General features: G+C 42.2%; 1 protein-coding gene across 7 annotated transcripts in view; it reads right to left on the bottom strand.

The window, feature by feature from the left end:
• pum1 (pumilio RNA-binding family member 1) overlaps window positions 1–22,445 on the bottom strand; it is a 171,610-nt gene that overhangs the window by 115,888 nt on the left and 33,277 nt on the right. For 5 of the 7 annotated variants that reach the window (XM_087976712.1, XM_087976717.1, XM_043717294.2 and 2 more), the window contains exons 1-2: window positions 10,691–10,784; window positions 7,790–8,282 (exon numbers count right to left, since the gene is read on the bottom strand). In XM_087976712.1, the coding sequence (XP_087832838.1) occupies window positions 7,790–8,245 (456 nt within the window). In that variant the 5' untranslated portion in view covers window positions 8,246–8,282; window positions 10,691–10,784. Of the gene's footprint in view, window positions 1–7,789; window positions 8,283–10,690; window positions 10,785–22,445 lie in introns of those variants that run through there. The other 2 variants (XM_087976714.1, XM_087976713.1) reach the window with 1 other exon arrangement.

Genomic DNA, 22,445 nt, shown 5'->3' with positions numbered 1-22,445 from the left:
TCTCTGAGATTAAAAGCACTGAACAATAAGTCACCAGGCTTCGTAGAACACACAAGTACCTAAATGTCCAGTGACTGCTGCAGCCAGATACAAATGAGCATAATTCATATATCAGCATATGTAAGGGTCACTGATAACCAGTTGGAAGACAAGAGAAATAAAAAGGGGACCCAGGTAGTTAGCAGTATATCCAGCAACACAAGGCATCACTCGTATCGCCAACAGACGCAATGCAAACATTTTCTGCAGAAGTTATTAGATATTAATTAGCAGCAAGAATCTGAACACTTTTCCTTTCTTTCACCCAGGGATGCTCAACATAACTAAATTAAGTACATTACAAGGGATTTAACCTAGAAAACTCCACACTGAAAGCAAATGAAGGACCAAAAGAAAATGCGCGTGCAAGGATTCAGACAGGGAGAGAGGCCAAAGCAAATACCATGGCCAAGTCAGGGAGCTTTCCTGCAGTTTACAGGGAAAGACAACTAAGATTCTGAGGAAAAGATTAAAAGTAAAACACATTCAAGCTGAGAAACTGCTACAGTGGGGTAACATTGCAAACACTGTACCAGGAATAGGTCATTTAGCCACTGTGTCATGTAAGGAGGTAACGGCTGATCTGCACTCATATCAATGCAAAATACTTTAGAAGTCGTTACAACAGTGCCATATACTACAATAACCTGATCTAAAAGAGTCACCATTTCTATCCAAAGGAAATACTACATTAAAGACTGCAGTTTATTCATTTCAGATTCAGTCTCCAAACTGTCTCAGTGATATTTAATTTTTACAGCTCTTTTCTCCAGTATCAACCTTCTGCAATCTTGCGGATCAACTGATCAGTTGCGAAATGATTCCCAATTCAATACAAACTTTCACTTGGTTTATATGGTGTTCTTGGTTACTTTGTCAAATTCGTTCCTTATATATTCTGCTTGGAGAGTTCCCTGGAAAACAAATATAGAAATCGATTGCAAAGCACTGTTGCATTAAAGTAATGAGTTTTAATCCTGGTTTAAAAATCCTGTTTCTCTTAAACATCACCAATGCCTTCCCATGAGTAAGCAGATAAGGGAAAGAAAAATTTATTTGCACAGAAGGCTGTTGAAGATGGAATATTTTGAAACAGGAAGTGGGTAAGGCAGAACCCATTGTATCCTTTGCGGACAAAATAAATATTGGAAGCTAAGGAAAACACAGCACTATGGAATGGACAGCAAGACTCTTTGGGATTAGTCCATGCATTGCTCCAGCAAACAGCAGATACAGACAATAAGTCTAAAGGTCTCCCACAGCATTGTGCTGGAACACACAATGATCCACTAAAGAAAATCTGAGTTCCAACCCTGAAACAAGCATATTCAGTGAGTAGCAGTTTATTCTTCAGGTTAATTTTACTTTCAGTCCGACGTTTAACAATTTTTTATTTTAAATACAGCTGTCAGAACAAAAATAATTGACTTAGTTCGGTATCTTGTTGCTTAATTCTGGTCAAAGAACACAGCTATATTTCTAACATGCATCACAAGATTTTCTTTTCTTTAATTTGTTCCTACAAACTTAATGACACAATTTTCCCATCCACAGTCTTCTAAACAGAGTGACAATTGGCACTCCCAAAACCACGGCATTCTCTACAGTAACAGCACTGCTCCTATCTTGATGAGAGTTACGGATTTCCAAGGCACCAATTACTTGTTAACCAAATAATTGACAAATATATTTCAGAAGGCATTAAAATACAATAGGCAGGTGAGATTTCATATCCTATAGGACATGAGAAAACAAGTAGGCTTGTTGCAAATTTAATGCTTTAAAGGTCTATTCTTGTTTCATCACCAATACGCTTTGTGATCATCAAGTTGGATGTGTAATCTAGTTGTAGATACTAATCTCTATTGCTTTCAGCAAGAAAAACAATGTTAGTTTCAGCTTTAGTGTCTCAAAGTTTTGTTTTCACAGATTTGAAAAATTTTTCATGTGCTATTATCCATTTAAAGTGCAGGACATTCTCAACATTTTTAACTTTGCAAAAAAAAACATTTTTTAAAGGCAAAACGTGACGTGACATGACGACTTTTTCAAATGAAGATGGCACCAGTGAGTAGCTGCACCAGCTAACTCCTGGGTTAATCCTGGGCCTGAGAAGAGATGGCTACTGTCAACAAAAGATGCACCACAGACACACAGCTTCAGTGCCACTAAATTGAGATAGGGATGTGGATGTGGGAAACTGATTAAAATTCCCACTGCTATTAGGCAGTATGTAATGTCTGAAGCAAATTCACATGCAAGAATGCAATGCGAAAGCCAACTCATGTTCAAGCTCCTATGGCTCAACAGTTTCCCAAAATGTAACCAAGTGTTTAGAAAAGGGCAGGATGGGAAAGAAAGCTACTCAAAAAATTAATAGAGGAGAAAATCAATCTGTACCTCAAAGAATTATGTGCATACCCCAAACTAAAATGACAGAAATGTGCAAAGTGTTTAAAATAAGGTTGACAGAAATAGAAGAGTAAAAATTGCATGTGAAACAAAACTGAAGCAACAGATGACCAGTTTAAAAAAAAACAAAAATAACTTATTTTGTCAGCGTTTTAAGGCAATCTATGCATACGTATTTTAAATCTCAGCTGCTACCCACACCTCCATTCTCTAGCACAAAAACGCTAACACACTGAACCTTTGACAATTCTGATAAACATATCCTCAAAAATATTCAGTGATATCCATTCCATCTGGTGCTTTTCACGAATAACAGGATTTTTTTTGAAGTACAAGATATCAAAAATGCCCACTTGTAGTTTAGCAGGCAACTTGGAAACACATGCACACTGCATTTAAGAATACACTGCAGTGAAGTGCAAAAACCTAGGTCTTAGTTGCAAATTTTGTCAATTAGCAGCCATATCTATTACTTTTCCATTTAGTAGAGTTGAATGCAAATCACATTTGAAATCTTCTTACTGAAAAGACCTCTCAAAGTGAAATATCAAATCAGCAACTTCAATTTTGTTTGGAACTCATTCTTTCTCACTCCCTCCCTCCTTCCCTCTCTCCTCTGAGGGTAACAGAGGGAACCAGCAGCCTTATGATACTTCATCTGCCAGAAATGTCTACGTGTAAATTTAGGAGATGCCATTAGGTAACAGTTCAGAAGACATTGCACTTCTGTCCTGAGGAGTCCTGAAGCTTTGTCCACCCCAACAGTGGGTTCCTACCCAGATCAGAAATCAAAATGAGAAACTTCCAAATCCTCACTGATCCACTTAGCCAGGACAAAGCCCAAACATAAACATTGTGCCCAGGGTTTTCCACTCTCTGCATTGCTCCTGATGAGCTTCTGGGCTGGAGTGTACAAAACAATACAAACCCCCCAAACTAGTAATGAGGGATAGGTTGGAGATGTTGAGGTGGGTTTACCTTGGAGATGGATGAGAGATTTCATAAAGGAATTCAAAACTGAGGGGGTCGTGGACTAAATAGATAGGGAAAAATTGTCCCACTGGTGGAAAATAAGAGAGCACAAGAAGAAATGGAGACAAGTGGAGAAATATTTTCAAGCAGAAAGTGATTACGATTTGGATCATACCGAGAATATGAAGGAACCAGGTTGAATGGTAGAAGGTAGAAGACAGAGGGTGATGGCGGAGGGTTGTTTTTCAGACTGGAGGCCTGTGACCAGTACAGTGCCACAAGGATCAGTGCTGGGCCCTCTACTTTTTGTCATTTACATAAATGATTCGGATACGAGCATATGAGGTACAGCGAGTAAGTTTGCAGATGACACCAAAGTTGGAGGTGTAGTAGACAGCGAAGAGGGTTACCTCAGATTACAACAGGATCTGGACCAGATGGGCCAATGGGCTGAGAAGTGGCAGATGGAGTTTAATTCAGATAAATGCAAGGAGCTGCATTGTGGGAAAGCAAATCTTAGCAGGACTTATACACTTAATGGTAAGGTCCTAGTGAGTGTTGCTGAACAAAGAGACCTTGGAGTACAGGTTCATAGCTCCTTGAAAGGAGAGTCGCAGGTAGATAGAACAGTGAAGAAGGCATTTGGTATGCTTTCTTTAATTGGTCAGAGTACAGGAGTTGGGAGGTCATCTTGAGGCTGTACAGGACATGGGTTAGGCCACTGTTGGAATATTGCGTGCAATTCTGGTCTCCATCCTATCGGAAAGATGTTGTGAAACTTGAAAGGGTTCAGAAAAGATTTACAAGGAAGTTGCCAGAGTTGGAGGATCTGAGCTACAAGGAGAGACTGAACAGACTGGGGCTGTTTTCCCTGGAGCGTCGGAGGTTGAGGGGTGACTTTATAGAGGTTTACAAAATTATGAGGGGTATAGATAGGATAAATAAAGTTTTTTCCTTAGGGTGGGGGAGTCCAGAACTAGAGGGCATAGGTTTAGGTTGAGAGGGGAAAGATATAAAAGAGACCTAAGGGGCAACTTTTTCACGCACAGAGGGTGGTTGGAGGCTGGTACAATTGCAATATTTAAGAGGCATTTGGATGGGTATAGGAATAGGAAGGGTTTGGAGGGATATGGGCCGGGTGCTGACAGGTGGGACTAGATTGGGTTGGGATATCTGGTCGGCATGGACGGGTTGGACCGAAGGGCCTGTTTCCATGCTGTACATCTCTATGACTCTATGAATGGAGGTTTTCAAGAAGGGACTAGACTAGTATCAGAAAGGAAGAACATGCAGGATAACAGAGAATCTGAAAGAATAGTACTAAGTGAATTGTTCACTTGAAGAGCCAATGGACACCTGACAGGCCGAAAGGCCTTCTGCTGTGCGGTGACAATTTTGTAAAATATGATAATGTTTGTATTTCAATCACAGTTTAGTACTGCAACAGTCATTGAAAATAGGGGAACATTGTGATTCCCACACTTGACCACTATCACACCTACGAATGCCAGGCGAGATGATCAGACACGAATGTGATGCCCTCTGCTGTCCCAACAATAATCCAAAACTCTCATGTGAAGGACAGCCACTGGAATAAAGTTCCTGTGGGTTTCAGGATGCATACTACAAAGTTCAGTGCCCAAAACAATGGAGAAATTCATTTATTAAAACATACTAGTAAATTATGAACTCACTGCTGGCTCGGCATTTGCTAATTACACATTACAACAATAGCTTGACTGTTGTCCAATTGTATTGCTCATTACACTTGAGCATTGTTTATTAACAAACCAAGTAAGTTTTAGGACAACAGGAGAATCATCTCCCAGTATTCCTTCAAAAATATATCAAAGACAGACAAAGAAACTGCATTCTATTACCAGAGTAACATGCAATACTGTATCAAACCAGATATTTTAATAGTGATACTTGATAATAAAGTAAACTCAAGTTTATTCACAAAACATCACAATTATTTTTCTGTCTTTCTCTGTGTGAAATCAGTTTACATGCAATGTCGCAATAGCCGTCAAGTTTGATTTTCTCTCAATCTACACTGACAAAGCTCATATTGAGTTAAATTTATCCTCATTTTTCAGAAGATATTAGAATGATTGAGTACACAAGACTGTGGGACTTGTATTTTCCAGTTATAAAAAATTGCTCATGACTGCCTTATGCTAACATTTATTGACAAATGTATGCAGTTCTATAACGGACACAACTAAAAACCTAATATCCCATGCCACCCATCAGAAAGATGCTCCCAATGAGTAATCTGCTCTCTGCTCAATTTTACTGCACACTCAATTATCAACTGGAACCTTTGTAGCAAAGACATACATAGCAAAACACATTTCACGTTTCACCCTGCTGTCCCTCCCCAATTTGGCAAAACTGCAGTAGATCAGGTGGTGCCAGAGAGGGGGAAATGCTTCTTTATTCATTATAAAATTCCCTTCTCCAAAACTGAAAAGGTTTTGCACAATTATTTATTTATTGAACAAAAAAAAACTAAGTTTGTATTCAAAAGATGTGCGCTATTTAAATAGTTCAACTCGTGTTCACCAAGTCAAAATGTCAGCAGGCATTTGGTCTCTGCTCAGTTTGATTATCTCAACCAGGGTGGTGTTGTGGAGAGAGTTCAGTTTGCCACAGCTTCCGTATGTGTTTATTTTTAAATTTGTCCTCGGCATGTGGACAATGCCAGGCATTTATTACCTAACCCTAATTATTGAGATGTTGATGGTTGGACTTCTCTTTGAGCAAATCCCGTCTTTGTGCTGATGGCATACAGAAACTTCAGAATTCTGACCATGGGACAATAAGTGGATTAAAAAAATGCAGCAAGAATTTTTCATTCCATCTCTATCTAGTGAATCCTGCTATCAAATTGCACACATTGAATGAAGATGGAATTCACTTAGATCACAGCTTCCCACTGTCCATCTGGCTAAGGGGTGACCTTATAGAGGTTTATAAAATCATGAGAGGCATGGATAGGGTAAATAGACAAAGTCTTTCCCTGGGGTAGAGGAGTCCAGAACTAGAGGGCATAGGTTTAGGATGAGGGGAAAGATATAAAAAAGACCTAAGGGTCAACTTTTTCACGCAGAGGATGGTACATGTATGGAATGAGCTGCCAGTGGAAGTAGTGGAGGCTGGTACAATTGCAACATTTAAGAGGCATTTGGATGGATATATGAATGGGAAGGATTTGGAGGGATAGGGGTCGAGTGCTGGCAGGTGGGGCTAGATTGGGTTGGGATATCTGGTCAGCATGGACAAGTTGGACCGAAGGGTCTGCTTCCGTGCTGTACATCTCTTTGACTACTGTTGCACATAAAGAACTACTATTTTCGTGAAGTACTAGACAGTGCATATGATACCATTCCCAAGGAATAATTCAAGATTCAGAGTCTTTCGAAATGGTTTGCAACCTTTGAATGTGTGCACCATTAAATGGGTGCACACAGCCAACATACTGCGCAGTAACATCTCACTCAGAAAACAATAAATGACCAGATATACTGGTTTTGATGTAATGGATTAAGCAGTGTGTGTTGGCTGGAACTCCCCTGCTCTTCCTTGAACAGTATCACAAGGTCCCTCATGTTCAGCTGAACAGGCAGAATCATTCCCAGTTTAACACTCAATCAAATAAAATGCAAACTACAGTTGTTGAAGTGTTCTGACTTGAGTACTCCTAAATGTATTTTTAGAGAACAGTTGTGGTCACCTTATTCTAAAACGATAGAGGCACTGAAAATTAACAAGGATAATAGCAGTTGGAAACTGGACAAGTTTGAGTTCTCTACCTCAGAAAAGAAAAGGTAAAAGGCAACTTGTTAGAATGTTATTTGAGATTCTGGAAAAGCTTGGTAAGATAGATAAAGGAAAATAGCCTTCAATGACTTCTAGAAGAAATTCAGAAGAAACATAATCCAGAAAATAGCTAGAATACTCAACTCACTACTACACGCAGGAGCTGATGTAAATACCATAAGAGGAAGCAAGATAAACAGATGTTGGGGAAAGTAGCAATGTCCGTAGGATTAGATTAAAACAAAAAACTGGGTGAGAGGAGGGTTGTATGAAGCACAGACATAAACATGGACAAGTTGGGCCAAATGGTCTGTTTCAGTATTGTAGACTGAATATATGTAAAAACAAGTGCTTCTATCCATGAATTTCCAACCAAAGGATTAAATTAAGAAATAATTTCATAGCAGCGATTAAACACGATCAAACAAGATGAAAATCCAAGTGATTGTTGCCTGCAACGTGCTTTTGGATGCACAAAATGAAAAGGTGAGCAACTGGTAAATGCCTTGGGTGCTTGGCATACTCAAGTAAAGGCACTGACCTGGTGATGTTCAACATGGATGCTGTCTCCTGTTGGCCAGCGATGCTTGCCATTGTAACCACCACCTCCACCTCCTCCTCCTCCACCTCCACTGCCGCCACCCCCAGCAACTCCACTGCTGCCTCCTCCCCCCAGATGCTCCCCGGGCTGCCGCTGGAAGAAATAATCCACCATGGCATCGTCCTGCGAGCGGCCCGCGGCCAGCGCAAGTGCCGGTACCACTACCGGCACTGGAGGCCCCATTGAGCCAGGGCCTTGCGTGGAGACAGAGGCGGCGGCCAGCGCCTGGGAGGCGGCGTGCTGTTGCTGCTGCTGCTGGGGGCCGGCAGCGGAGGGTCCTGTTAACACCACGGGCATGCTGTGAGTGACGCTGTTACCGAAACTGTCCTGTGGTGGTGGTGGTGGCTGCTGATACTGCTGCTGGGGGAGGGAGTCCTGCCAGAGCACTTCATTCATACCTTAAAAACACAGGGAACAACCATTCCACCTATACCTGCAAAAAACAATAAAGCAAAAAGTATTTTAAATTGAGAACTTTAAAGGTGCACAAAGAACAACATTTTGTTTCTGTTTCATGAGTATTTAAAATCCAAGTTCCACCACCTTCCCCAATTATTTTGAAAAAGTCTCTCCAAAAATAGGCACTGATTGCACTTCAACATGCAAATCCTGCCCCAAATTTCTACAAGTCTTGGACTGCATTGTCAACTTAGAAGTGATTCCATGAAAACATGCCAATGAACGGAAGAGTGCTTCCCCCATCTTATATGAATATATGCTTTCAAAACTGACATGAACATTGCAAAATCTTGCAGGTATCAAAATCAATGTGTACACTTAACAAAACTGAATTGAAATGGAATAAGATTCATAAAAATGGTTTCAATACATCCATGTGTTGCAATGTACTTGAGAACATAAGATAAAAATGTAACGCATAAAATTCAGGGGCATGTGTCAGGTGACTTTTTTAAAAATTAATTACTCCTTTTGACTAGCACATGACCATGTAATCCTCAGCCTCCATTATCCATGTGCCCAAGTCCAAGTTTATGAATTAACATGAAAATACAAAACACAGCAATGGTATCTGACGAACACTGAACATGCAGCAGCAGCATTCCCCCAACCCCCCACACCGCACGTGCCTTGGCACTGCAGAATCTAGAAATGCAAAGACAAACAAGCCTACATCTGAAATTGAAATATAGATTGCGTAAAAAGTATGAGAGAGAGAGGATATTCTGCTTTTACTTAAAAATTTTCTAAGTTTCTCAGTTATTTTGTCATGTCTAGCGAATGGAAATATTATTTAAGTTTTGCTTTTGAATGGCAGATAAACCTGCAACCTCATGAGCGCCCACATGTCTGAACATGTATTTATTAAAAATACACAAAGTCTGAACTCTAGACTAACTGGAAAGTGTTAAAATTGCAGTTTGATTCAAAACAAGCTTTCCTTAATTCTGTGCAACTTTCACCCCTGTGCTTTTGATACACAGTCTCAAAGAAAAGGAACATGAATCCCAACATAAAGAAAATATTGAAACAGATGAATGGAATTCTAACAGTTAATTAATCAAGTCCACTTTTTCTATGCATCATTTTCAACAAAACAATATGCCACTTTCTTTGCACAGTTACATAAGTAAGAAATTACTCAATCCAGAGTTTTTTTGTCTCATCAAGATGCATTTGTATGACTACTATCCTCAACGGAATTATTTAGAAAAAGCACTGATAGTCAATACGTACTTAAAAATTGCTTCACCAATTTGTACAGAATATACATCCTCTCAAAGTATGCAAACAAAAAATAGAACGAAATGTGCTCATTAAAATCCAACATTTGCTTCAGGAACAGCTACAGTTGGGACATATGCAGAAACCATACAACTTTCCTAATTACAGGCCTGGCTGGGCTGCACCAACACCTACAAAGGAAGAAAAAAATGCCTAACATCTGAATTTTAGACAATACCAGATCTTATTTTCCTGCTGGAATGTTGAATGCAACTGATCCTGACACAAACTAGCTTTCGTGAATTGCAATAATCGCTCTCCCAGCATCAAAAACCTGGGAATTACAACTTAGCAAAATGTTTTATTTCCTCCATTTGACAACCCTTTGCTGCACGTTTACACCCCCCCCCCCCCAAAGCAAATAATTAACCACAACCAAGAACAGAAAAACCTTGGGAAGTGCAATCAGTGGCAACATACATTGAACATTTTTTTTTGCCTCAACACAAATCTTAGTTTTACACAAGTGCAATGCCCTCCACACCGAGCACACACACACCCCACACATTTCACAAACCACCCCCCCCCCAAAAAAAAAACTGGATTCAAATCCACATTTTCAGCTTTTAAAAACAAGTAAACAAATATTTCGGCTGGTGTTGCAATTATGAAAACAACCTCGGTATTTCATGCATTGAAACTAGCCTTCCTTCCCCATTGTAAAATAAAAAAAAGCCTCGTTTCCTGGAATAATTGAAAGCAGCACATTTTTCACAAACTTTAACCATCTGCCTCCGCGCGGGGGGAGGGGGGGGGGGCGAGCTTGGAAAATGACCCCCTCCTTCTGCCCCTCATAATAAAAATACTGGCCAACACCCCCCCCCCCCCCCCCCCCCTTAAACTTTCAGCCACCCGCACCATTAGTTTACAATGCTGCTTATGGTTCCCCACCCCCCATCACTCCTCTGTACAAACACACACACACACACACTACAACAATGGCCCCCGAGCCCAAAATACTGGGCAGAAAGGGGCGCTGGAGGAAAACTAATCGCCCGATTTGCCCCCCTCCGGCCGCCCGCCGCCCCTCAATATCGGGCTCGGCGGCTCGCCGGGTGTCTAAGCTGTCGACTGATGGGGTCGTGCGGGGATACTCACAGGCAGAGAGGGCGGATTGCAGCAGATTGCGGCCCCTTCTCCGATCCTTCTTTCTCTACAACATGGCGCTACACTGGGACACTCAGGCGCAAGGCATCCTGGGTGAGGGCAGCCTCCCTTCCCCCACTCACTCCCTCTCTGCCTTTGTCTCTCTCTCTCTCTCTTTCTTTGCAGCTTCACTTACAGTATCTTGCAAACAGGTGATTTGAGCCTCACCCTTTGGAAGAGAAAACCCTTCCCCAGCCCTCATTTAACCATTCTGTCAATTCTTCCGTTTGCACAAATAAAACAGTCACTTCAGCAGTGCAAAAGGGAGGAGACAGGGAGAAAAATCCTTCATCTCTACAGGCACTAAAAAATGCAATTGCAAACCACAAATTTGGCCTAATTGTTTAGTGTAAATCTACAATCTAATCCAACACGATTCCCCCTACAACCTTGCCTCAGTTATTTAATACTCATTAAATTAAAAAGAAAGCAGGAGAGTGAATGCAATGTGCATGTTGAAGGCAGACTTTCGTCAGGAAAAGGCTGAAAACTGCAAAAGTGCAGTTTATTTTTAATTTTTAGCAATTTAAATTTGTTTTTGCACATGCAGATGTCATTGCAATTAAAAGTGCATTTTTTGTTGCAATTGCATTCATCCTATTCAGGACAAATTGTACCCCTGACACCAATGGGCTGCACAGTGCAATTTTACAGTGGGTAGCACCCAAACTATACCAAAGCCTGCAAATAGCACATCAACCAAAGTGGTAAATGTGTATAAAACAGTGATAGAGGGAGAGAATATCAGGTACAGTTCTAGAATTTGGAATAACAGAGGGGAAGGAAGACTTCCCCATAGAAGACTGTTTAGCAAAGTTAGATCTCATGGAGTATAGGGAGAAATTGCCATTTGGATCCAGAACTGGCTCAAAAGTAGAAGACAGAGGTAGTGGTGGTGGTGGTGGAGGGTTGCATTTCAGACTGGAGGCCTGTGACCAATGATGTGCCACAAGGATCAGTGCTGGGTCCACTGCTTTTCGTCATTGATATAAATGATTTGGATGTGAACATTGGAGGTATTGTTAGTAAGTTTGCAGGTGACACCAAAATTGGAGTTGTAATGGACAGTGAAGAAGGTTACCCCAGTACAATGGGATCTTGATCATATGGACCAATGGGCTGAGGAGTGGCAGATGGAGTTTAATTTAGATGAACGTAAGGTGCTACATTTTGGAAAGGCAAATCAGAGCAGGACTATTAGACTCAATGGGAAGGTCCTGGGGAGTGTTGCAAAACAAAGAGACCTTGGAGTTCAGGTCCATAGTTCCTTGAAAGTGGAGTCACAAGTAGATAGGATAATGAAGAATGCGTTTGGTATGCTTTCCTTTATTAGTCAGAGTATTGAGTGCAGGAGTTGGGAGGTCATGTTGCAGCTGTCCAGGACATTGGTTAGATCACTCTTTGAATATTGTGTGCAATTTCAGCCTCCCTCCTATCGGAAGGATGTTGTGAGACTTGGTAGGGTTCAGAAAAAATTTACAAGGATGTTGCCAGGGTTGGAGAGCTTGAGCTACAGGGTGAGGCTGAATAGACTGAGGCAGTTTTCCCTGGAGCACCGGAGGCTGAGGGGTGACCTCATAGAGGTTTATAAAATCATGAGGGGCATGGATAGGGTAAATTGACATGGTCCAGAACTTGAAGGCATGAGTTTAGGGTGACAGGGAAAAACTTTAAAAGAGACCAAAGGGGCAACTTTTTCAGACAGAGAGTGGTGAATGTATGCAATGAGTTGCCAGAGGAAATGGTGGAGACTGGTACAATTACAACATTTAAAAGGCATCTGGATGGGTACATGAATAGGAAGGGTTTGGGAGGGGTATGGACAAAGCTCTGGCAAATGGGACTAGATTAATTTAGGATATCTAGTCGGCACGGACGAGTTGGACCAAAGGGTCTGTTTCCGTGCTGTACGTCCCTATGACTCCAACACTCTTTAAAAAAAAAAGAGCAGACCAGAAAGGACTCGTATTGGTGTTCGAGCCGACAATTTTCCCTCAATGAACTTTATGAAAAGCAAATTATCTGGCACAAAGCAGTTGTGGGAGCTTTCTATGCACAAATTGGGTGGCACGGTGGCTCACTGGTTAGCACTGCTGCCTCACAGTACTAGGGTCCCAGGTTCGATTCCAGCCTTGGGCGACTGTCTGTGTGGAGTTTGCCCATTTTCCCCGAATCTGCGTGGGTTTCCTCCGGGTACTCCGGTTTCCTGCCACAGTCCAAAGATATGCAGGTCAGGTGAATTGGCCATGTTAAATTGCCCGTAGTGTTAGGAGCATTAGTCAGAGGGAAATGGGTTGGGTGGGTTACTCTTCGGAGGGTCGGTGTGTACTTGTTGGGCCAAAGGATCTGTTTCCACACTATAGGGAATCTAAAAAAAAACTGGATTCCCTATTCCTTCAGTGGAACAGTGACAACACTGACAATGTACTTTATTGATTGAAAACTCTTTGGGACATTCTGTGGTTGTGAATGGCTTTATATAAATTGAAGTTCTTATTTTACTTTTCACTTTTGGTTGTACCTTTCCATACTTACATGGGAGGTTCCAGAGGCTTGTACTAATTCAAATAACTTAAATTTATCTTGCATCTTTCACATATGGAAATGTCCAAAGGCACTGTCCCAGGAAGGTAATTAGAAAAAAGTGCAGGGTCAAAGACTGGGACATTTGGGCAGGTTTCCCAAAGCCTGGTCAACAAGATAGAATTTATTGCACCTTTGAGGAGGAGAGAGAAGTAGAGAGGTATGGGGAGGCAATTCTTGAGTTTAGAGTGGATACAGTTGATTGGAAGGCTGCCAAAGGTGGGATGAAGGAAGGAGTAAAGATTCACCATGTTAGGTTAGTGAATATGCCTGATGAAAAATATACCAAGTGAGAAGCTCGGTTTAGAGATAAATGGGATGCAAAACTTCTAAATAGTGTAATTCAGCTTGAGGTGGTGGGGTGTTCAATCAGTAGCGGAGTTTATAATGGATAGAGGAATTGAGTTCCGGAGTCCTGAGATCATGTTGCAGTTGTATAAGACTCTGGTGCGGCCGCATCTGGAGTATTGTGTGCAGTTTTGGTCGCCATACTATAGGAAGGATGTGGAGGCACTGGAACGGGTGCAGAGGAGGTTTACCAGGATGTTGCGTGGTATGGTAGGAAGATCGTATGAGGAAAGGCTGAGGCACTTGGGGCTGTTTTCATTAGAGAAAAGAAGGTTTAGGGGTGACTTGATAGAGGTGTACAAGATGATTAGGGGTTTAGATAGGGTTCACCGTGAGAACCTTTTTCCACGTATGGAGTCAGCTATTACGAGGGGGCATAGCTTTAAATTAAGGGGTGGTAGGTATAGGACAGATGTTAGGGGTAGATTCTTTACTCAGCGAGTAGTGAGTTCATGGAATGCCCTGCCAGTAGCAGTGGTGGACTCTGCCTCTTTATGGGCATTTGATAGGCATATGGAAGATAGTGGACTAGTGTAGGTTAGTTGGGCTTGGATCGGCGCAACATCGAGGGCCAAGGGGCCTGTAGTGCGCTGTATTCTTCTATGTTCTATGGGACTGAACACAATGGCTTTGGTATTCCCCATGATTAACTGCAAATTTCAACTCATCCAGTATTTGATGTGGGGTTAACAATGTACCAAATCAGAACGAGTGAAACGGGTTATGTATGAAGTGAACACTAGGTAGAGTTAGGTGCCATCAGCATGGATAAAACCTGACACCATGCTCTAAGATAATGTAACCAAGCAGCCGCATATAGATGTGAAATAGGATGGAAACTAAGGCTTACCTCAGGGTGAGCTCCGGTGCTGAAAACAGAATTTGCTGGAAATACTCAGCGGCTCTGGAAACATCTATGGGGAGTTTCGTAAAGTTGAAGATTCCAGTCTATTTTGACTCTTCATAAATGGTGTGGGGCTGAATGACAAGCCATTGAGACAGAACCTCTCGCTGTCCCTGCATTAGTAAGAGTGGAAGCAAATGAAGACAGTCCAACACTGCTAGGAGATGTTGGAGTAAGTGGTTGTCTTCCACAAGTATGCCCCCCAAGTACCTTTGGAGGAGAAAGTGAGGTCTGCAGATGCTGGAGATCAGAGCTGAAAATGTGTTGCTGGAAAAGCGCAGCAGGTCAGGCAGCATCCAGGAAACAGGAGAATCAACGTTTCGGGCATAAGCCCTTCTTCAGGAAACCCCCAAGTACCTTTTCAAACTACTCAGCATCCAACTGGTCTTACATTCTTGGAGGGAATTTTATGGAGTCAACAAAAAGAAGGAACTAGGAAGACTAGTTTGAAAATAAGAGGGGTCTCCCATTTAAGACAGGGATGAGGAGAAGTTTTTTTTTAAATTGTGGGTCATATCTTTGGAACTGTCTTTCTCAGTATGGTGGAGGTAGAATCATTCCATATGGTTAAGGGAAAGGTGGATGGGTTCTTGACAAAAGGTTAATGAGGAGTAGGCAACAAAGTGGAGTTGAAGCCAGAACCATCAACCTATCAAATGGCGAAGCAGTCTCAAAGGTTTACTTCTGATTGGTATGCAATGTGGCGTGTGGGGTGATTTGAATAGTCATGATTTTAAATCTTGATTTGCTAATGACAGGTCGCATTGGAGGAATAAAATCAGTATTGCTGCTGTGCAGAGCCTCATATCAGCATGTGACAGGTTCATCTTGGAACATATTTACGCTCCATAAATTCCCATGAACATGCAGCTCGATGACAGGAGGTTGAGGTGGTCTTGGCTCTGGATTGAAAGCGTTGTCCAATGGACAGATTCCCAGCTCATCTTGGACAGAGGCTCCAATCCACCATGAAGCATCACAATTTTGGGCTGGAGAGTTGCAGTGAGCAAGGTGGAGAAGAACACTAATGCAATGACACATCGCATGACCCCAGTTTACTCTCGCGTGGATCTGTAATGGATCCACTGGTGACAATCATGGCTGCAGCTGGAGCACGATGACAAATTTCTGCAGGCAACCAAATTTGCGGAAGATGTTCCCCAATTCCATCTAGTTTAATTGAAGGTCTTTGAGAGGTCAAAAAAATACTATGTATTAAGGTTGCTGCCGGCCACTGTATTTTTCTTGGACTTTCTCCGATGATGATGTCCACTATGTCTCTTGATGGACACAACCCACTCGTGACTCCATGAGGAGTTCTTCAGTCACTGGAGAGAAGACAATTTGCAGTGACCTGAGGTGGAGAGCAAGGAGACGCCTCTACATTCACTGCAATTGATCTCATCTGTTTCCTCGAAGATGGTCACATTCACATCCTGGAGATCCTCTGGCATGCTCTCCTCCTTCCTGATGAGGGAAATGGGGGTCATGTGAATTTCTCTCCCATATTTCAGCATCCCAGCAGGGATTCCTTCTGCAACCATAGGACATATTCATGCCGTGCTGTCAGATTGCTTTCTTAACCTCTCGTCAGCCAGGCATGATGCTGGCTTGGTAACAGGTATTATGCTGAAGTTTGAGGCACTCACATTGAGGATGAGGCTCAGTTGAGATCGTCGAACTGCTCCTTCTGTTGGTCAATGACGATCCCTCTCCTCCATAAGTGTCTCTCTATCTTGGCTCTCAGTCCAGTACATCACTTGGTGACCTGCTAGATTGTTTTTGACTACACTGAAGAATCCACACACATAATCACGACTGTCATTGAGTTACTGGATTGCCTGCGCTCATTCTAACACCATCTGTTCTTTAGGTCACAGGTTTGTTTTCATTGGATCTCAGTCTCAATTTGTTTGTGGACCTGCTTTCTTTTCTTTCAGTTTTGGTGGTGCCTCCTGTTCAGTGACCTGTTGCGTTTGATATTTGGTAGTTCCAGATCAGTCTCGATGTTTCCTAGTAGAGAAACAAAGTCTTCTCGTACATGTCATTTATGATGGATCCAAGCAGCCAGCTGCTCTGAACATTCTGCGATTCCTGTTTGTTGAGTGGTGGCAGGTTGAGAGTGAGGTGCTGACTGAATAGGTCTTTTCTTTATAGAGTCTTTGAGTCCTTCGATATTGAATACCAAGTTAGTAATTGTCACTGTTATTTTTAGGCAAACCAGGCAGAGATAGTAGACCAGATTAGGTGAGGGTCAATCCAGTAGAAGTCAATGCTTGTTGTTGTATAGGTGATGCGAGCATCCGGGTCATCCCTCAATCAGACAAAGACATATTCAAGCAGGTGCTAACATCTAGACTGAGTGTGTTGCCATGAGGTTTATATTTGTCTCTCTGATGAAGTAGGGTGTTGATTATGACCCAACCACACTCTAGGTATTCTGTCAGTGGGACTCCATTGGTACATGCTTCCCCTTTTTTGCCAACTTCCCCAAGGTTTGTGATCCTCCCAAATCGGGCTTTGAAATTACAAAGGAGAATCAGCTCTTCACCCTTTGGGATACTGGACAATGACTGAGTGAGGCTGGTGTCAGATTCCTCTTTGGCCTCGTCCATTGTCAGTAGGGTTAGAGTATACACACTGATCATTGTGATGCACTACTTCACAGTTAGGGTCAGCCGAAGGGAACTATAATCACGTGGAACATGGGAAAAAGCAAGAAAGCAGAAGTGAAATGTCACTGACAGAACTCTGCCCTTAGGAACAGCGGCCAGTCAACGTAAATCACTACCTGTACTTCAGCTTATTCAGCACAAGTGGTATATTAGTTTATCTGAAGGGATCTGAGACACTGCACTCCTTTGTGATTACTGTCATTTTTCTAATAGTGCTCCAACTGTTGACAGCAAGATAAAAATGACTGTCTGCCTGCTCCCCAAGGCATTCAAGTACTGAGGATATTTCTGATGTTATTCAAATCATAACACAAATAATTAAATATTGGCCCGCGATCATTGCAAGTCAAGTAGAAAGAGTCCCAGTCACTGTGACAAGTGTAAGCCCATATTCCATTAGTGGGCCGAGCTGCCTGGTGCCCTGGAGTGCTACGTGGCACAGGGACCAGAGTGCTACATCTACTACATGGTCCAGAACTTACATCTTAGAGCTACCTTCTACCAATACCCCCTGGCGACCACTCTGCACCCAATTGCCAACTGTTGGAAGGGTCTGCCATGTAAGGCAGGAGTATTGTGGTGTCCCCTTTCCCTCTGCTCCCGTCCCAACAATTGTAGATTCTTGATCAGGCAGGGAATGAAAGGTTGTGAAAATGGGCCTGAGAATGTCGGATCAGCCATGATCCTATAGAATGGCAGAACATGCTCAAGAGACCAAATGGCCTACACCTATTCCTATTTCTCATGGTCTTATGGGGCCTCAAAATCAAGGTGATAATCAATTTGATTCTTGTGTTTCCCCTTCTTATTTGTTAGCGTATCCCTTTTGAGTTGGATGTGGACAATTCTTCAGTGCCCTCTGAAATGGCCTTTGATTTAGGACATAGTCTCATCACCAATTTGTAAATCTCCATTCCTAGCCAGATTGGTCATGGGTGACTCCAGTTCCATTATGTTCTTGATGCTTAATGTCTTGTGATATAGACTAACGATAAAGGCAATGACCAGGAAGAAGGATTGGCACCAACTCAGGGTGGACAATTGTTGCAGTCTCACCAGCATCATGAGAGATAAAAAACAAGACCACAAGATGTGGATGCAGAACTCAGCCCACTGAATCTGCTTGGCCATTCAATTAGATCGTGGCTGATCTGCTAATCGTCAACTGCACTTTCCTGCCTTTACTCACAACCCTTGAGTCCTTTACTGATTAAAAATCTGTCTCTCTCAGACTTGAATATTCTTAATGACTCAGCCTCAATAGCCCTCTTGTGGTAAAGAATGCCACAAATTCATTACCTTTTGACAAATGAAATTCCTCTTCATCACAATCTTAAACTGGCAACGTATTCCTCTCCGATTATGCCTTCTGGTCCTAGATTCTCTCACATGGGCAAACAACCATCCAGCATTGATGATTTGGAGATGCCAGTGTTGGAGTGGGGTGTACAAAGCTAAAAATCACACAACACCAGGTTATAGTCCAACAGGTTTAATTGGAAGCACACTAGCTTTCGGAGTGACGCTCCTTCATCAGGTGATTGTCAACCACCTGATGAAGCAGTGCTCAGAAGGCTAATACTTCCAATTAAACCTGTTGGACTATAACCTGGTGTTGTGTGATTTTTTAACTTCATCCAGCACTTACAATGCCAAACTTCCTAAGAATCTATTCTTTTAATCTCCAATGAGTACAAGCCCAACCTACTCAACCTCTCCTCATAATAAAATCCCTCCTTTTCTGGAATTAACCTATTTAACCTTTTATGGATTGCCTCCAATACCAGGATAAGGCAAGGAGACCAAAACTGTTCACAGTTTTCCAGCTACAGTCTGACTAACCCATGTATAGTTTTAGCGAAACCTCCCTACATTTATACTCCATTCCCTTTGAAATAAAGGTCAATATTCCATTTACCGTCTTTATTACCCAGTGAACTTGGATGTCAACTTTCAGTGATTCATGGACAAGGACGCCAAAATCCCTCTGTTATGTAATTGATACAGTAAAACACATTACAAGTTATGCAGCAGATATTATAGCCCATAGCAGACCAACAGTCAGGCAGAGTTGTAACATTGTATGCACACAGTGCATATGGTCTTTAAAAATATAACTCTCTTAAAGGAAAGGTACACACACAATTCTCATGATGTCCAAAAGTGACTTATAGTTAGTTAACCCACACAGAAAAAGCCTTTCTCTTGAGTGGAATAAATTCTATGAAGTGGGTTAGTTGATACAATGAAGGGAGTCCGATGATCGACTGGTCAATCACATGCTGACTATTGAGAGTTGCTTCATCTCCACATCCAATTAACTTCAACACGAGCGACTGACTCAGTATTGAGAGTTGAACAGGATGGCTCACTATGTTCCATTTCTGACATGTTCCTTGTGTAGTCTTAGCAAGACCTCCCTTCCTTTTACACAGCATTCCCTTTGAAATAAATGCCAACATTCCACCTGCCTTCCCTATGACACACTGATCTTGAATGTTAGCTTTTTGTGGTTCATGCACAAGAACACCTAATTCCTCTATCCTTCAGCTATCTGCAGTCTTTCCATATCCAAATAATATTCAGCTCTTCTTTTCTTCCTGCCACTGTGCATGACGCCACGTTTTCCCACATTATATTCCATCTGTAACGTTTTTGCCCTCCTTAGCCTTCTGTAAACTTTTTGTATAACCTCACACTTAAGTAATTTTGTGTCATCTGCAAACTTGTCAATTGTACACTGATTTTCAACAGTCAGGAGTGTAGTGCTGGAAAAGCACAGCGGGTCAGGCAGCATCCGGCGTGCAGGGGAAATCGACGTTTCAGGCATAAGACCTTCATTAGGAATGTGGCAGGGCTTATGCCCAAAATGTCGATCCTCTGATCTCGACTCTGATCTCCAGCATTTGCAGTCTTCACTTTCTCTTAACTGATTTTCATCATCCAAGTTAAGATCAGTTACCTCAGTACAATCACTGAATCACAGATTGTTACAGTACAAAAAGCGGCCATTTGGCCCATCATGGCTGTTCATCAATGCCATCTCCACCACTGTGTATGGTTTGTGTTTACAAAGCTCTCTCTGGCTTCACCCTGACCCAGCCCTGTTCATATCAGACCGTAAGAAGCATGAGAAATGCAGGATTAAGGCCTGACTGCTTCACTCCCTTGCACCATCACATGCACTCGTCACCCGGTGCTTGATTGACCTTTCAGGACAGTCTAAGGATATAAGATGGGCCACTTAGAACTGAGATGAGGAGGAAATTCTTCACACAGAAAGTAGTGAGTCATGGAATTCTCTGCCTCTGAAAATGGTTGAGGCCAAAGCATTGAATGTTTTCAAGAAGGAGTTAGATATAGCTCTTATGGCTAAAAGGATCAAAGGTACGAGGGGTAAGTGTGAACAGAGTTGAATGATCAACTTTGATTAGCGGAGCAGGCTCGAAGCCTTGAATTGCCTACTCCAGCTCCTAATTACCATGTTTTTTCTATGACCTATTCGGGCTCCTGGTCTAGCAACACCTAATGTATAAAATTTTCACCTTTTTTTTCAAATCCCACTTGCGACCTCGTCCCTCTCTATCTCTCTGACCTACTCGAGCCATAATGACTTTCCAAGTCTCTGGCCCTTTTGGAAGCTATTTGAGAGGAGTTTTTGGGAAGCTAGTGGCAGGATTCTTAGGGATAGGATTTACATGTATTTGGAAAAGCATAGCTTAATTAGGGACAGGCAGCATGGGTTTGTGTGGGACAGGTCATGACTGAATGAACATTTACATTCGCAGTTTGAATTTTCCTTCACCATCACGAGGTCAAAATCCTGGAATTCCCTCCCTAAGGGCATTGTGGGTTCATCAACAGCACATAGACTGCAGCGGTTCAAGAAAGCAGCTCACCACCACCTTCTCAAGGGCAACTAGGGATGGGCAATAAATGCTAACCCAGTCAGTGACACCCACATATAAATTAAACAATATTTCACATACAACTACAAAACACAAACTCAATGTAAAAAGCAGTATCGCTTCAATTTCTACTTTGCTAATGAATTCTAACACACACAAATAAAACAGAAGCACTTGATTTGTGTCAATTAGGGAATGAATGATGAGAACCTAGGAAGGGAATTTATTTCCTAAATGAGGTCTTTATTCTAACTGTTCCCAGCAAAATCTCTGCTGCATTTCATTAAATGAAAAATGGAACTTTACAGTCTTAAAAAAAAATTACTGGTAGGAATGTGGGCAATCAGAGAACTAGGAAAATATTTTCTTAAAATGGCAGCTTTTTCATTTTGCAGAAGGAATTAAGCAATTGCAGTCTACAACGGAGAGGGCACCTCACAATGTGGCTCTTTGCTGAAGCCTTCAGCTCAAAGACAGTTTTCATTGTCAACTTTAAGAGTTGATAATTGTGTAGTGTGTCTACTGGGAGACTCAAAAACTCAATGGCTGATGGCATCAACCATTTATCTCCTTAAAGATTGAGATTTAAGGACTGAGAAAAGAAACAGAGAGAACAAAAGGGTGGGATAGAATCGCAGAAATAGTTCAGTACACAGAAGGAGACCATTCTCCCACCACATACCTCCTAGTGTTCTGAAAAAGCAGTTTCATTGGTACCACTCCCCTGCCTTTCCTCAGCAGCCCAGGAAACTATTTTTCTCTTCAGATGCTTATACAATTCTGTTTGCAAAAAAAAACCCCTGGTTCCCCTCTTTCTGCACCCCCTTTAGAATTGTACTCTGAACAGACAGAATGTCCTGCACCCCAGGAACCTGATCAAGGAGGATGCATTGGGGTCAGGTGAGAAACAGGACAACATGGGTGGCACAATTGCTAGCACTGCTGTCTCACATCACCAGGGACTCAGGTTCGATCCCACCCTAGGGCGACTGTCTGTCTGTGTGGAGTTTGCACGTTCTCCCAGTGTCTGCGTGGGTTTCCTCCAGGTGCTCTGGTTTCCTCCCACAGTCCAAAGATGCACAGGTAAAGTGGACTGGCCATGCTAAATATGGGAACAGGGTGGGAGTGGGCTGTAAGTGGGATGCTTTTCGGATGGTCACTGTGGACTTGATGGGCTGAAAGGCCTCATTCCACACTGTAGGGATTCTATGATCCTTGAAAGCTTGACCTAAGAGACAGACGAAGAGGGGCAGAAAAATGTAATGATCTTTCTAAAATCTATAACAACA

This window comes from Chiloscyllium plagiosum, unplaced genomic scaffold (genome assembly GCF_037043375.1).
Source record: "Chiloscyllium plagiosum isolate Xiang-an unplaced genomic scaffold, Cpla_swu_hap1 HiC_scaffold_30, whole genome shotgun sequence".
NCBI classification, from domain to species: domain Eukaryota; kingdom Metazoa; phylum Chordata; class Chondrichthyes; order Orectolobiformes; family Hemiscylliidae; genus Chiloscyllium; species Chiloscyllium plagiosum.
Note: the sequence above shows the minus strand (reverse complement) of the source record. Positions and strands in the feature narration are given on the sequence as shown.